Here is a 16,286-nt window from a genome sequence, read left to right as displayed (position 1 = left end):
TCACCCTCTCAAGGTGACGTCATGCACATTGGGCCAGCCCCAAGTGACCCGTTCCACAAGCAGGGCACTTGGGCTGACCCGGGTGAGCCCCTGGAATGACGTCAAAGCTATTCGAATGTACCGTGGGCAGATCGGGGTCGACCCGGGGGAAGCTAATCGAATGCACCCTCAGTTTACCTGATAGCCATTACATTATTGCCCGCAATAGCGCCCTCTTGAGGATTAACCTCTATAGTTAACCTCCTGATGCAGATAAATAACCACGATCTCACGATCTCTACGGATGATGCAGAGCAAAATCAGTAGACCGTACCTTGGGTTCATGACAAGCCTTCGGAAGAAGTACGTCCATGTGATATAATCCATAGCGTCCTGCTTGGAGGAGATGGTGCCAGCCACTATCTCAGCATTCAAATGCTCTGCCAGTACATCCAACAAGCTATCGAGAAGAAGGGAGGAGAATGTAAGACAGATGAGGAGCGACTCTACGTCGACCCAAATAATTTTTTGTTTCGGACAGGCAAGCTTAACATAACATTAACTGTCATGGTCGAGCGGTTAAGAGCACCGGAATCAAGCTCTGGTGTTTGATCAGCAAAGTGTGGGTTCGAATCCCCGTCGTGGCACTTGCTACGTAAAATTGGGGAGGTAGTGCTTTCTGCTCTACCGGCCAGGCTTTGGATTGATGATACCCAAGCCTACATCCGTATGGACTGTAAAAGGGGTAACCCTGTTTCAGCCCTAGGAGTAGGTTGCAACGGCCTCTGGACAAAAATAATTGTAGCCCACACCTTGAAGTGGCCTTCCGGCCTTGTTTGTCTGGCGACTTGCATAAAAAAAAATTTAAATAAAATTTAAATAAGCTTGGTTCATGACATGATCGATGTCTGAAACCAAGGTGCTCCAGAGTCGTTCAAAACGACTGCACTTGAACAGTCAATCTTTCCACTTGCAGCGTGTCCAGTCGCTCCTCACTTTTTCAGACTTCAAACTTTTCATGCACTACTCGATCTGGAGCGCCTGTCTGAAAGGAATGCTAGAAGTAAGCCGATAATGAAACAATGTACATGTAATTGCGACTATTGTACTCGCAGCGTACAGGATTGGCCAATGAATCAGCTCCTTTCGACCTCTAGGCGAGGGCGCCCTATTCTAGCGCTTTGTATCTTTCGCAACAGGCGCATAAATACGATTATTATATTATTATTATTATCCGATTGTCGTCATATGCATCAGGTCTATTGCAAGCAGACACTCACTTGGATTCGACTGGGAAAGGTTCGTAGAGAAACTTCTTGTAGAAATGTTTCTTGATGTCATGAACGAAGATGCACGCTGTGCCTTGGTCATCAAACTGTGGACGCCCTGCCCGGCCCATCATCTGAAGGACATCTGAACAAAGACAACATTAACAAAGTTATCATGAGGTGATTAAACTGGCCTGGGCCCAACTTGATAGAGCTGCTTTAGCATCAAATCTATTGCTTAACAATTGCCTGCTAAGCAGAAACTGGTAACCAATTTTACATGGTAAATTGGCTGGTAACTTTATTCTGGTAAGCAAAATGTTGTCATGCTTAGCTACTTTTTTTGCTTTTGCACAAGCAGCTCTATGAAATTGGGTCCAGATGCCAACACGCAAGCTCAGCGGTCAAGTGGTTAAAACATCTGCTCCAGAATGCAGGGGTTGAGGGTTGGAATCTCACCCAAGTAGTGTTTTTTTCTCGGCATAACTAAAAAAAAACATGCAAATTATTACATCTATAGTTAGAGCTAGAGAACTTTCTAAAATTAACGAGTTAAGAACACGGCTGCTCACAACACAAATCAGAAAGATACATTTTTGTTTGGTGAGAAAGACTTATTTACTTTTCTAAGCTCAAAAAACTTGGCATTTTAGGTTCAAATTGCAAAAAAAAGCAGGCACTGAAAGAGTTCATGTAATTTCAAGACTATATGTGTTGAAAAATGATTTACGCAAAACAACTGAAAATGGAATACAACTTTATTGCACTGAAGTGACAAAATGATTGAACTGGTTAATTACCTGTTATACATGTAGGGAAATCTACACATCCCTTGGTTTTGCCGTCAAAGAGTTAATTACCTGTTATAGGGAAATCTACATATCTCTTGGTTTTGCCGTCAAAGAACTCCGTACCCTTGATGATGACGAGATGGGCTGGGAAGTTGACTCCCCAGGCTAGGGTACTGGTTGCTATCAAAAGCTTCAAATAAACAAACAAACAAACAAACAGATTATTTACATACATACACAGCGGTGTACATGTAGGTCACCAGACCCAAGTTCTGCCGTTGTCAGTAGCAGAGTGTAAATGCGAATCCCAATCATGTCTTGAGCAAGGCACTTAGCCATAATTGCTTCGTAACAAAATCAAAGAGGTAATGCATTCTGTTCTACCAACCAGCCGTCGATTTCACCAAACTCTTCCTAACTTAGGACTTAGGATGAGTTAAGTTCCTGAAACCTTTAGACATTAAGACACAGTGAACCCATCCTAAGATAGGATGTGTTACTGGAGAAGCCCCAGGCACTCAGTCTTACCTGTATCTTCTGATTGACAAACAGTTCTTCCACTGTCCGTCTGTCTCGCTCATGTAGACCGGCATGATGCATGCCAATGCCGAGCGCTAGACACAGCTTTAGGTTGGTATCCTTAATGGCGCCGATGGGGTGGGGGTTTGGGGGTTGGGGGGAGGGGTGGGGAGAAGCCCTAGGTACATGTACTCAGTCTTACCTGTATCTTCTGATTAACAAACAGTTCTTCCACTGTCCGTCTGTCTCGCTCATGTAGACCGGCATGATGCATACCAATGCCGAACGCTAGACACAGCTTTAGGTTGGTATCCTTAATGGCGCCAATGGGGTGGGGGTTTGGGGGTTGGGGGGAGGGGTGGGGAGAAGCCCTAGGTACTCAGTCTTACCTGTATCTTCTGATTAACAAACAGTTCTTCCACTGTCCGTCTGTCTCGCTCATGTAGACCGGCATGATGCATGCCAATCCCGAACGCTAGACACAGCTTTAGGTTGGTATCCTTAATGGCGCCGATGGGGTGGGGGTTTGGGGGTTGGGGGGAGGGGTGGGGAGAAGCCCTAGGTACTCAGTCTTACCTGTATCTTCTGATTGACAAACAGTTCTTCCACTGTCCGTCTGTCTCGCTCATGTAGACCGGCATGATGCATGCCAATGCCGAACGCTAGACACAGCTTTAGGTTGGTATCCTTAATGGCACCGATCAGGTTCTCTATCTGTAATAAGATAAAAAACAAGTTCAAATAATAAGCAGTTCTAATTGCTGTTAGAATTGGCGTTTTTGAAAAGTATTTTTTAACATTGTAAAATGAAAATACTGTTAGAATGTGTTTTTTAAACAAGATTTTGAACATTGTAACTTTTTATCAGTATTGTTTGTTATCTAACTTCTTTAAAGGCAGTGGACACTATTGGTAATTACTCAAAATAATTGTTAGCATAAAAATTTACTTGGTAAAAAGCAATGGAGAGCTGTTGATAGTATGAAACATTGTGAGAAACGGCTCCCTCTAAAGTAACAAAGTTTTTGAGAAAGAAGTAACTTTCCAATATTTATTTGAATTTGATTTCGAGATCTCAGAATTATTTTTTGAGGTCCCGAAATCAAGCATCTGAAAGCACACAACTTTGTGCGTTTTTTCCTTCCATTATTATCTCGCAAACGACCAATGAGCTCAAATTTTTACGGGTTTTGTTATTTTGTGCATATGTTGAGATACACTACATACATGTAAGTGAGAAGACTGGTTGGTCTTTGACAACTACCAATAGTGTCCAGTGCCTTCAATTATTTTACCTGTGTTATACTTTGCTATGAAAATGTTTGGCTGGTCCAGACTTATATTTTGGTACATTACAGTGCCTTGAGGCGGAGTCAATCTGTAATTGTTTTGCACTTTTAGTTTAGGTATTTTGTTATGTACATTTGTAAAGGCAAGCCGCTACAAGCTACTTGTGTTTTTTTTTTTGTGTTTTTTTTTCGTTTTTTTTTTTGGGGGGGGGGGCCTTGCCTCGCTTTCCTGCTAGTTTGTTCTTACTCTGTCTTTTGAATAAAAAAATATATCATTACAATGTAGCTCTGTAATTTTGTGGAAAAGTGTTAGTGTAAATAAATGTGGATTGAATTGATTTGAATTGAATTGTACCTGTTTTTCCTCTATATGCAGCCATTGCTTAGGGTTGTCCTCAGCAGCTAGGAATGCGATCAGATCCAGAGCAGTCAACCTTGTTTGACGTCTTGATGAGACAAAGATGAGGGTTGGTTTGGTGGGCGAGTGGGTACGGATTGCTGTAAAAGAACAACAGCATGCCTTTAATTAGGTCTAGAACTTGGAAATCTTCAAACTTTGTTCACATACAGTATATATATTTTTTTATCCACAGTATTTTGTACTGAGGAATACAGAATACACCAAAAGGTTCTAAAGGTTCACCTTTAAAACTTCCGACTCCAAACTCGCCTCCCCCATTTCCTACCCCCCTCCCCTCCAAGAACACATTTGTTGACCTGGTAAATCTCGAATTTTGGAGACTTTTGAGCATCATCTACACAGATAAAATCAAACTGGGGACGTCTTTGGTCTGTCAAACCACCTGCGTCCAAAAGTCCTTGGTGTCAAGAAATAGACATCAGCTCACACATGAAATGACAATACAGTACAGAACGAAGCAACTACATGTTTATTTGTCACTCACCAATACCTTGTCATGTCCACGATTTGTTGGTATTAATCTGGCATTAATGACGGTTATTTTTACCGCGCAGCCACCATGAAATGAGTAGATATCTTCACAGAGTATAACTTCCAGATACACGTTTATTCATCAGAGTAACTCATGACTAGCTTACAAGGGTTGTGGAAATAGCGCCCACTAGTGTTGATATTACAACACACAAACTCTTTGTCAACCCTGCAAATTGTTGATTCATTTTTGTTCACCCATTCTTTGGACTTAATTTTTTTCAGCAACATCCTCACAAAAGTGAAGAGAGAGTGTCCTCCCTCTGTCAAAAACACCCAGATCCCCTAGATTAAAGTAATTCGTGTTTACAGGTAGCACTTCCACATAGGCAACTACAACATATTTTTTCAATACGTGAGTTGAGATTTGAATAATGTCTGGTACAATGACTTGCTTAGTCACAATGTCCCGCTTAAAATTGAATTCGTAAATACTCGAATTGAATTTCTCAGAGTATAGATACAGTTGCTATGTCAAATGGTTCAGGGCAAAATCTTCTTTATGGCAACCTCCAGGGCCCAATTTCATAGAGCTGCTAAGCACAAATATTTGCTTAGCATGAAATGTGTTGCCTTGATAAAAACGGGATAACCAACCACGTGATTTTCAGGTTAAGCAAACAACAGCTGAATACCAGTAAACAAGCAATATGCAACAAATGGAAATTTGGTCGGTAATACTGTTTTTATCAAGGAAGAAATTTCATGCTAAGCAAATTTTCGTGCTTAGCAGCTCTATGAAATTGGGCCCTGATGAGCAAACCCTGGTACAATAAGCCATTTGCGAACTAAATTTGAACAATGTCCGGCATGTCTGGTACAGTGACTTGCTATAGTTACAGTGCACCCTTTATATTTGACTTCCTCAGACTATAGAGACAATTGCTATGTCAAATGGTTCAGGGCAAGCCTTTGCAAAGCAACCTCCAGATGAGCAAACCCTGGTAACATTGTGTCATACACATCCATTCAGAATCCTGTATGGGTGTTCATCGTCTCTTACGTAGCTACGCAAAAGCTTGCCCCTATAATCATGTGGCGTAGCAACTGTCTCGATAGTCTGAGGAATTCAAATAAAAGCAGTGCATCGTAACTAAGCAAGTCATTGTACCAGACATTATTCAAATCTAACTCGCAAATGGCTTATTGTGCCATATAAGTTCAGTCAGAACTGTGTATTATTATATGCATGTCTGCCATGTCTTACATAACTACACAAAAGCTTGCCCTGACTCATGTGCCATGGCAACTGTCTGACGAATTCAATGGGAGACTTTCCAACGCTAGGTGGCAGCAGACTTATCAAGTAAATTTCAATTGTTTATGTAGTTCTGAACATGCGCATAATTCTGAGAACAATGGCTTTACCCAGTAAAGTCTGCTGCCACCTATTGTCACAGAAAGTCAACTATTTTAACAGGAACTTTTGACAAAAGCAAGTCAGCGTACCATACAATATTTTAATTTAACTCGCAAAATGGCTTATTCAAATCCAGAGAAAAAATACACACCTTGGAAAGTTGGTTTGTTCATCGTGGCCATGCGAGGGCAGTAATGCTTGCCGGGGAATCCTTGAATGTGTACCTCCAGGGGTACTGGCCGGACAGATGGACGGAAGTTGAACAATCCATTCTGTAACCATAAATAAACATCAATTGTTTTCCCTATGGAAAACACCAGCGGCCGTTTTCACAAAGACTAAAAGATTGTATCGATCGTACGTTATTTTCGATGCCACAATACAAATCAGTAAATCATTATGGCAATATTAACAACTCATCTTGAGATGAATCTTTTAAGATTAAAACGCTTTGTGAAATCAAGCCCAATTGCCCAATTTCATAGAGCTGCTTAGCGGTATACAAATTTTCGCATACCAGAAACAAGCGTATTTCACAGGGTAGCAAAGGAAACTAGGCAACTGGCTTGCCTTGTTAACCATGAAACAGCATTGATTGTCAGTTTTTTCTTTTTCTTTTTCTTTTTCTTTTTCAATATCTTGCCTTTTTCGTTCTTTTTACGTTTGCACTGTCATTTGAACGTTGTGTTTGCCTGAGAAAGTAACAAACAAGTAAACTTGGCTGTATAAACATTTGGATTAAATCAGGAAAATCATTGTAACGCTTTTCCGACTAACCTGTTTAATGCCTAGCCAATCAGCAAGGTCCCTGGCGTTGGCAAGGGCCGTGGACAGACCAATCACTCTCAGTGGCTGCTCAGTGTGTGAAGAGATAAAATTAGTCCGGGATACGATCACCTCAAGGACTGGACCACGGTCATCCCCTGAAGAATAAAGAAAAGATCCCTTATTAAAAACTACAAAATTAAATAATTTTAGGTTTGCATCGGGAAAAATACTATTTTCTTGCCTGTGGACGAGTGGTTAATCGCTTGGAATTCAAGTTCTGGTTGTGGCACTTGTGTCCTTGGGCAAGATACTTTACAATCATTGCTTCTCTTCACCCAGGGGTATAAATGGGTACCTGTGAGGGTGATATTAAAATATTTTTGTAAGAAAAAGTCTTCGGAGCGCCGCGGCAGCTCAGGGCTGTATACTCCCCAGGGAGCCGAGAAAGATTCAAGGGATGTTATTGGCCCAATGACCAGGGCACTATTGTAAAGCGCATTGATAGGGTTATTGTGAAATACGCTATATAAGAATTTGTTATTATTATTATTATGATTCATACCCCTCAAGCTTTTGCCTTCCCCTGCTGGTTGTTCCGGGAATCCGGATGAAGCCTACTCAGGGATCATGATTGAAAGAAATTACTTCTCTAAACAGCTCCTTGGCCCTTAATTGTAGACATAATTGCATTTGTCACCAAAAACTTATTAAAAAATAATGAAAAAAAGGCAAACCCCCTTCGCTGGAAAGTTGGTCTTCACTTTGATAATAATGGTATAGGAACTAACCAATACATGACTTAAGGCAGATCAATTAGAGGCTGTTTACACATCAATCATCTATAAATCCACGCTCCCAATTTGTCTGTCAGTCACAAGAGAGTCTTGCTATTTAATGAGATTATTCAGAGATGAGACCATCATCTTTGCAGTCAGCAGTGAAAGTGAAGGGCTACAACAAACTAGCCATTGATATCAGATCTGGGTTCTACTTTGCCGAACAGCGTACATGTTTAGAATCACCGCAACAAATCAATGGAAACTATCTTATATTGGACTAAAAGACAATCTTAAAAATATCAAAGAAGCAAAAAGTTGACATTGACAACAATGTTGATGAGAACAAATTCACCGATGCCATCTGTTAACTCTAGTTTCTCGACCCAAATGATGTTTGGAGTGTAGACCAACTGTGGACTTGAATACAACTGACGAACAGGAATCAAAGCAGATATTGACAGACATGTACGAGCAACACAATACATGTACATTCATTCTGTGCAGTAAGCGGATCATATTTTGTGGTTCACATGGATCATATTTTGTTGCCAACAATTGAGGTACTTGTACCTCTTTACTGTCTTAAGAAAACCAAGCAGTACAATACGGTCAAGCTTAACAGCAAGTTTTACAAGCGTGCTGGTAAGCTTCGCTTTTAAGCCAAAGAAAGAGTGTTAAAACTCTGTTTTGATGATTTGAACATGGAATCTACTCAACCTCAGATCGATCAAGGAAACAGCAATGACTCCACAACACAAGGACCTGAGGAGAGCATCCATCCCAGCTTCCGCATCTTAAGATGTTTCCTGCTCGTCATAACAACTCTTCTCATCTTAACACTCAATCCATTCTATCTTCTCATCCTGAGACATGTCAACAGCATCCAAGAAACCACCAAAGTGTTCCTGCGAGCCATGACCATTGCTGATATTGGAGTCGGGATTTCAGTTGCCATTCCGGCTACAATTTCTGCATTTTGGGGGAACTGGCCATTTGGGGAAGTAGTCTGTGCGTGCCAAGCAACTTCTGTTATAATTTTGTTCTGTTTGGTTTTATTTTCCCTGCTCATGGTCACTGTTGACCGTTACATTTCTGTGGTGTATGCCCTGCGCTACCCTTCACTTGTTACAGTGAAGCGAGCGCGTATTGCAGTCTGTTGTGCCGGGGGACTCAGCACATTTATCGCAATTGTTAATGGTTTCATAACAACATGGGAAGCTTCTTATCTGTCTTCTGTATTGGTATGTGAGTTTAAACTTCAAAATCAAGACATAAGTAGGCTGCACGCAGAAATCTTTTGTACCATTTTAACAGCAATTAATCTCCTGATCGTAATAACAACCTACATTCGTTTATTTTTAATTTCCCGCCATCACGCTCGGCAGATAGAAGCTCTAAATATTGCAGTCGGTGGTAACCAGCCCCCACAACCGCCCCCAAGAACCAACAATAAGTCTCTTCATACAACCCTCTTCATAGTTCTGACATCATTCTCTATTTATATCGTACCCCTTGTATGCTTTCTTACTGTAGACCCTGAAAAACATTCACATGCAGAGATCTTTTATCTGTGTTTTTTTCTGCTGCCTTATCTAACAAAAAGTTGGACAAATGGAGTATGTTACTACATAAGTAATAATGACTTTTGTCAGACTGCTAACAGACTCCTGAAAACACACTACAAACTTTGCAAATCAAGAATTCCATTCAAAAGAAATACTTAAGGTTATTATGGGATTGCTGGCCAAGTGCTAGAAATACCTAGACCCTGGCCAGTATTTGTAGTTGTGCAACCAAAAGTTTGCATGACATGCATGATAAGCCACGCTAGTCGATGTCTTTATAGTTTAAGCAGAGCAGAGCAGAGACATTCCAAAAGGCCATCATTTAACGTGATAACATGCCAGGAACATTCTATGTTCTGTGATTTTGAGAGATTGATCTAGCCTGCCACACTGTTTGCCCCTTTGTTTTCAGCTTTGAAATTCCAACGAGACAGGGCTGTTTACTCGCTTTGCCTTACTTTAAATGGAAGGGTCAAGTCACAGAGAAATTGCTCACCTGTGAGTATGAAAGGTTGTGAGAAGACAGTGCACGACTTTCATTTGTTTTAGTTATTTACTTACACTTGCCAATTGTGATATTTAGTCGACTTGTTATTGTAAAAGAAAAATAACTTTATCTTACTAAGGCCAAATGGACTGCTTGTGTCAATTCATATTGGGCTCAATTCAGTTACCGCAACCGATATTAACAACAGACCTTTATGGGGGTCTTAGAATGTCATATTCTAGAAACAAATTCTCTCTGGGGGATTGTTGGTACTAGCATCAGCGATCTATGAGATATTAAAAAAATAACTGACTTTAAATTGATATTGACACAAATTAGTTCCATATACAGCTTACCTGCATTAATCATTGAAGACTGATCAACAAATAATGAAAAAACGTCAAACATGTCTCTACTTCGCTAGATAATTATTGGTATAGGAACTTAGCAATAACTGACTTGATTGTGCAGGGAAATTAAGGCAGAACAATTAGAGGCTGTTTACACATCAACCATCTATAAATCCACGCTCCCAATTTGTCTGTCAGTCACAAGAGAGTCTTGCTATTGGATGAGATTATTCAGAGATGAGATCATCATCCTTGCAGTCAGCAGTGAAAGTGAAGGGCATCAACAAACTAGCCACTGATATCAGATCTGGATTCTACTTTGCTGAGCAGCGTACATGTTTAGAATCACCGCAACAAATCAATGGAAACTATCTTATATTGGACTAAAAGACAATCTTAAAAATATCAAAGAAGCAAAAAGTTGACATTGACAACAATGTTGATGAGAACAAATTCACCGATGCCATCTGTTAACTCTAGTTTCTCGACCCAAATGATGTTTGGAGTGTAGACCAACTGTGGACTTGAACATTGAATACAACTGACGAACAGGAATCAAAGCAAATATTGACAGACATGTACGAGGCATCACAATACATTCATTCTGTGCAGTAAGAGGATCATATTTTGTGGTTCACATGAATCATATTTTGTTGCCAACAATTGAGGTACCTGTACCTCTTTACTGTCTTAAGAAAACCAAGCAGTACAATACGGTCAAGCTTAACAGCAAGTTTTACAAGCGTGCTGGTAAGCTTCGCTTTTAAGCCAAAGAAAGAGTGTTAAAACTCTGTTTTGATGATTTGAACATGGAATCTACTCAACCTCAGATCGATCAAGGAAACAGCAATGACTCCACAACACAAGGACTTGAGGAGAGTATCCATCCCAGTTTTAGCATCTTAAGATGTTTCCTGCTTGTCATAACAACTCTTCTCATCTTAACACTCAATCCATTCTATCTTCTCATCCTGAGACATGTCAACAGCATCCAAGAAACCACCAAAGTGTTCCTGCGAGCCATGACCATTGCCGATATTGGAGTCGGGATTTCAGTTGCCATTCCGGCTACAATTTCTGCATTTTGGGGGAACTGGCCATTTGGGGAAGTAGTCTGTGCGTACCAAGCAACTTCTAGAATAATTTTTTTCTGTTTGGTTTTATTTTCCCTGCTCATGGTCACTGTTGACCGTTACATTTCTGTGGTGTATGCCCTGCGCTACCCTTCACTTGTTACAGTGAAGCGAGCGCGTATTGCAGTCTGTTGTTCAGGGGGACTCAGCACATTTATCGCAATTGTGAATGGTTTCATAACAACATGGGAAACTTCTTATAATCCTGCTTTATTGATGTGTAAGTTTAAACTTCAAAATCAAGACATATATAAGTTGTTCACCCAAGTATTTAATACCATTTTAATAGCATTTAATCTCTTTATAATAATAACAACCTACATTCGTTTATTTTTAATTTCCCGCCATCACGCTCGGCAGATAGAAGCTCTAAATATTGCACTCGGTGGTAACCAGCCGCCACAACCTCCCCCAAGAACCAACAATAAGTCTCTTCATACAACCCTCTTCATAGTTCTGACATCTTTCTTTCTTTATATCGTACCCCTTGTATGCTTTCTTACTGTAGACCCTGAAAAACATTCACATGCAGAGATCTTTTATCTGTGTTTTTTTCTGCTGCCTTATCTAACAAAAAGTTGGACAAATGGAGTATGTTACTACATAAGTAATAATGACTTTTGTCAGACTGCTAACAGACTCCTGAAAACACACTACAAACTTTGCAAATCAAGAATTCCATTCAAAAGAAATACTTAAGGTTATTATGGGATTGCTGGCCAAGTGCTAGAAATACCTAGACCCTGGCCAGTAATTGTAGTTGTGCAACCAAAAGTTTGCATGACATGCATGATAAGCCACGCTAGTCGATGTCTTTATAGTTTAAGCAGAGCAGAGCAGAGACATTCCAAAAGGCCATCATTTAACGTGATAACATGCCAGGAACATTCTATGTTCTGTGATTTTGAGAGATTGATCTAGCCTGCCACACTGTTTGCCCCTTTGTTTTCAGCTTTGAAATTCCAGCGAGACAGGGCCGTTTACTCGCTTTGCCTTACTTTAAATGGAAGGGCCAAGTCACAGAGAAATTGCTCACTAGTGAGTATACAAGGTCGTGAGAAGACAGTGCACGACTTTCATTTGTTTTAGTTATTTACTTACACTTGCCAATTGTGATATTTAGTCGACTTGTTATTGTAAAAGAAAAATAACTTTATCTTACTAAGGCCAAATGGACTGCATGTGTAAATTCATATTGGGCTCAATTCAGTTACCGCAACCGATATTAACAACAGACCTTTATGGGGGTCTTAGAATGTCATATTCTAGAAACAAATTCTCTCTGGGGGATTGTTGTTACTAGCATCAGCGATCTATGAGATATTAAAAAAATAACTGACTTTAAATTGATATTGACACAAATTAGTTCCATATACAGCTTACCTGCATTAATCATTGAAGACTGATCAACAAATAATGAAAAAACGTCAAACATGTCTCTACTTCGCTAGATAATTATTGGTATAGGAACTTAGCAATAACTGACTTGATTGTGCAGGGAAATTAAGGCAGAACAATTAGAGGCTGTTTACACATCAACCATCTATAAATCCACGCTCCCAATTTGTCTGTCAGTCACAAGAGAGTCTTGCTATTGGATGAGATTATTCAGAGATGAGATCATCATCCTTGCAGTCAGCAGTGAAAGTGAAGGGCGACAGCAAACTAGCCATTGATATCAGATCTGGATTCTACTTTGCCGAACAGCGTACATGTTTAGAATCACCGCAACACATCAATGGAAACTATCTAATATTTGACTTGAACATATCAAGGAAACCACAAAAACAACAATGACAACAAGAATAATAACAACAAACTAGCCAATGATATCAGTTCTGAATTCAACTTTGCCAACTAGTGTGTATTTAGGATCATTGCAACATATCGTTTGAATTTGCATGGCATGTATTCAAAAAGATTTGAATGAAACGCTCAAAACTCCAAACGGAACATTAGTTTTATTTATTTCTCATCAAATATGACATTTCAGACAGAAATGTTTCAAGGGATGTTTTCTACTATCATCATCATTAAACTGTGTACGTTTTATGTAAATCTGTGATCTTAGGCGAGTATTTTTCTTACCAATTCTGTAATGTTCCTTAAAATTCTAACAAATTTCAGCTCTTTTTTTATCGAAATTTGCACCAACAATCTACAGCCTCAAAAACTTTTAACATTTGTTTTAATATTATCAATTGTTTGTGTAATGATAGTGATGTATTCTGTTCAAAATGGTGCCTGCCATTGATTTCACCAAACTCTTCGTAACTTAGGATATATCTTAGGACTTAGGCTGAGTTAAGTTCCGTATCCATAGACCTTAGGACACATATTGAACCCATCCTAAGTTAGGACGGGTTACTCGTCCTAACTGGAGATAGGATTCATCCTAGCGTTTAGTGAAATCAGCTGCTGGTTTTTTATGTGAACACCCAGGATGGTTTAAGCGAGATCATATAATATTGTGGCTTATTCAAACTTGTGTGTTCTACGTATGTATACATGTACATGTATATAATATCTTTTCAACTTCTTTAAAGCCATTATACACTTTCGGAACAGCAAAAAAAGTTCACAGATTTACAAATAACTTACAGGGTTTACAGAAGGTAATGGTGAAAGACTTCCCTTGAAATATTATTCCATGAAATGCTTTACTTTTTGAGAAAACATTAAAACAATATCAATTCTCGACATCGAGAATTACGGATTATAGTAAACACATGTCATGACACTGCGAAACGTGCGGAAACAAGGGTGGGTTTTCCCGTTATTTTCTCCCGACTTCGATGACTGATTGAGCCTAAATTTTCACAGGTTTGTTATTTTATATACAAGTTGTGAGTGGGCCTTTGGACAATACTGTTTACCGGAAGTGTCCAATGGCTTTAATCTGACGTGTTGTTACTCGTTGTGGAGAATATAGGAATTATTTTTTTTTCAGAGGCGTTTGTGTGTGAGGAAGTATTTGATGTGAGGTTTATTAAACCAAAAACAGCTTCAAATAAATTAATGTTGCGGTACTTGTCTAAGAAATGTGTAGCTTTTTTATTCTCGGATAATGCACACTTTGTACTACAATGTTTCTTCTGCTTTCAACGTCTGATCCAGTAAATATTTTGGGCTACAGGCAATGGGTCTCGATGGTTTTTCCTACCAAATTCAGGCCCTCGCTGCTACACAACAAAAATCTTCGCTTACGCTCTGCCATCGCCCATACACATTACAGGCAGTCATAAATTCAAAGTATTTAGGAACCATTGCCATGGCGATGGCCCCTGATAATTTTATTTTATTATTAATTTTTTTCCCTTGAGGAGGAATTTTATTCAAACTTCTTTAATATACAAAACTACACGAACTATTTGATAACTTTATAGTTATGGCACACATACCTAACAAATGTATCTCGTCAATCACAAGTAACGACACTGCCTTGACGTACTTCCGCGTCTGCCAGCTCCGACTTACTCCGTCCCACTTTTCTGGCGTGGTGACAATCACATCTGCATTTCCAATGGCTCTGATGTCTGGCATCACGTCTCCCGTCAATTCGATGACACTGTGGGATGAAGATCGGAAGTTATTGTTATTATTATATCTGGTTTCTTGGAAGAAAAAAAACAGTTCACGAAGCTGCTTAAAAAAAAGCTTTAGGATAACATTCACAAACATGTTCTTGTGGTGTGTCCTGGCTGGCCAAGCGGTCAAATGCACCAGACTCAAGCTGTGGCAATTATTTTATTGTTATTAATATGATTAATGGTTTATTTTATTTTACTTGAATAAAAAAAAAAATTAAAAAAGGTTGACACCATGGAAATTTACAAAGAATATAGTATTGAAGTGTAATTACCTTTTGCCAAGTTTTTCCTGGAGGCGGACTTTCCAGTCATCAATTCTCTCTCTGACTAAAGCTTTCAGTGGAGCAATATACACAACCTGTGAGGAGGGGGAAAACATTAAGTGTAGAATGAACATTTCGAATACACCACAAAAAGAAATCATTTTGATTTGATCTAGCAGGAACTCAAGGTCTGGTTAGTACTCTTTGACATGTTTAAAGCTTTTCATGGTGTGGAGAAGTGAGAACAAACTATAAATAATTAGTAAACTTGCGGGTACAACCATGTGTAATGAGTGAGTATTGGCTCTGAAAAGAGTCGGTTGGTCAAGACGTTTTGAACAGTATACTCTGATTTCTCCTGAAGATGAGCAGAGTATACGTTTGAAAGGTCGAGACCAAACCGGCTCTTTTCAGAGCCAACTCTCACTCAAAAGAGATTTACACATGGTTTCATCCGCAAGTTTACTAAGGGAATAAAAGGGTAGCGACGAGTTCTTACACTGTTGTTTAAAGCCGACAGGGTCGGCGGCTGTGTGATAAAGGACCGAGGCAAAGGCGAAGGCATTTAGCACCAGGCAACAACCCTGCAAGGTTTAAACGGACATTTAAGAACGAGTAACTACTCTTTTATTCCCATTCATAAATGCCCTTTTGTTAAAAGACGTTAAAAAATACAATTACCATGATTACAGACACTTTGACAGTTAAAAATTCCAGGTTTGCAATATTTTTTTCCAAAACTTTGTGAAGAGTCTCTTGTGGGTGGGTTGTACATGTATGTACGCGTGCGCGCGCTTAGAAATAGATTACGCGCGCGCTTAGAAGTAGATTACGCACTGTTACTAATAGCTATCAATTGCGTTCCGCGTGATAATCTTACCCGCCTAACATGCAGACGCCAGCCGGTTATAGACACTGGTCATTATCAACCGTTTAAACACCCCCACATTGCGTGCTCTCCACCAATAGGAGTAGAGAAACTGTCTGGAGTATTTATGAATATTTGTTTATAGTTTCAAGGTCAGGTGTTCAGTGTCAGAGTGTGGGTTCAGATCCTGGTCAGCTACCAATCAGAGTACACACAGGACCTATGGCTTAATATTTAATCCATAGGACAAAGCAATTATGGTCAAGTATCTTGCTCAAAGACACAAGTTCCACAACCAGGACTCAAACTCAAACTCATCTGCTAA

The 16,286-nt window shown here is 39.7% G+C and overlaps 1 protein-coding gene across 1 annotated transcript in view; it reads right to left on the bottom strand.

The window, feature by feature from the left end:
- LOC117296461 (activating signal cointegrator 1 complex subunit 3-like) overlaps positions 1 to 16,286 on the bottom strand; it is a 67,167-nt gene that overhangs the window by 19,210 nt on the left and 31,671 nt on the right. Inside the window, exons 26-34 of the mRNA XM_033779403.1 lie at positions 15,103 to 15,188; positions 14,642 to 14,808; positions 6,936 to 7,081; positions 6,310 to 6,430; positions 4,202 to 4,344; positions 3,134 to 3,271; positions 2,108 to 2,228; positions 1,260 to 1,392; positions 314 to 439 (exon numbers count right to left, since the gene is read on the bottom strand). Of these exons, the coding sequence (XP_033635294.1) occupies positions 314 to 439; positions 1,260 to 1,392; positions 2,108 to 2,228; positions 3,134 to 3,271; positions 4,202 to 4,344; positions 6,310 to 6,430; positions 6,936 to 7,081; positions 14,642 to 14,808; positions 15,103 to 15,188 (1,181 nt within the window). The remainder of the gene's footprint in view (positions 1 to 313; positions 440 to 1,259; positions 1,393 to 2,107; positions 2,229 to 3,133; positions 3,272 to 4,201; positions 4,345 to 6,309; positions 6,431 to 6,935; positions 7,082 to 14,641; positions 14,809 to 15,102; positions 15,189 to 16,286) is intronic.

The sequence above is a fragment of the Asterias rubens genome, chromosome 11, assembly GCF_902459465.1.
Source record: "Asterias rubens chromosome 11, eAstRub1.3, whole genome shotgun sequence".
NCBI classification, from domain to species: Eukaryota; Metazoa; Echinodermata; class Asteroidea; order Forcipulatida; family Asteriidae; genus Asterias; species Asterias rubens.
Note: the sequence above shows the minus strand (reverse complement) of the source record. Positions and strands in the feature narration are given on the sequence as shown.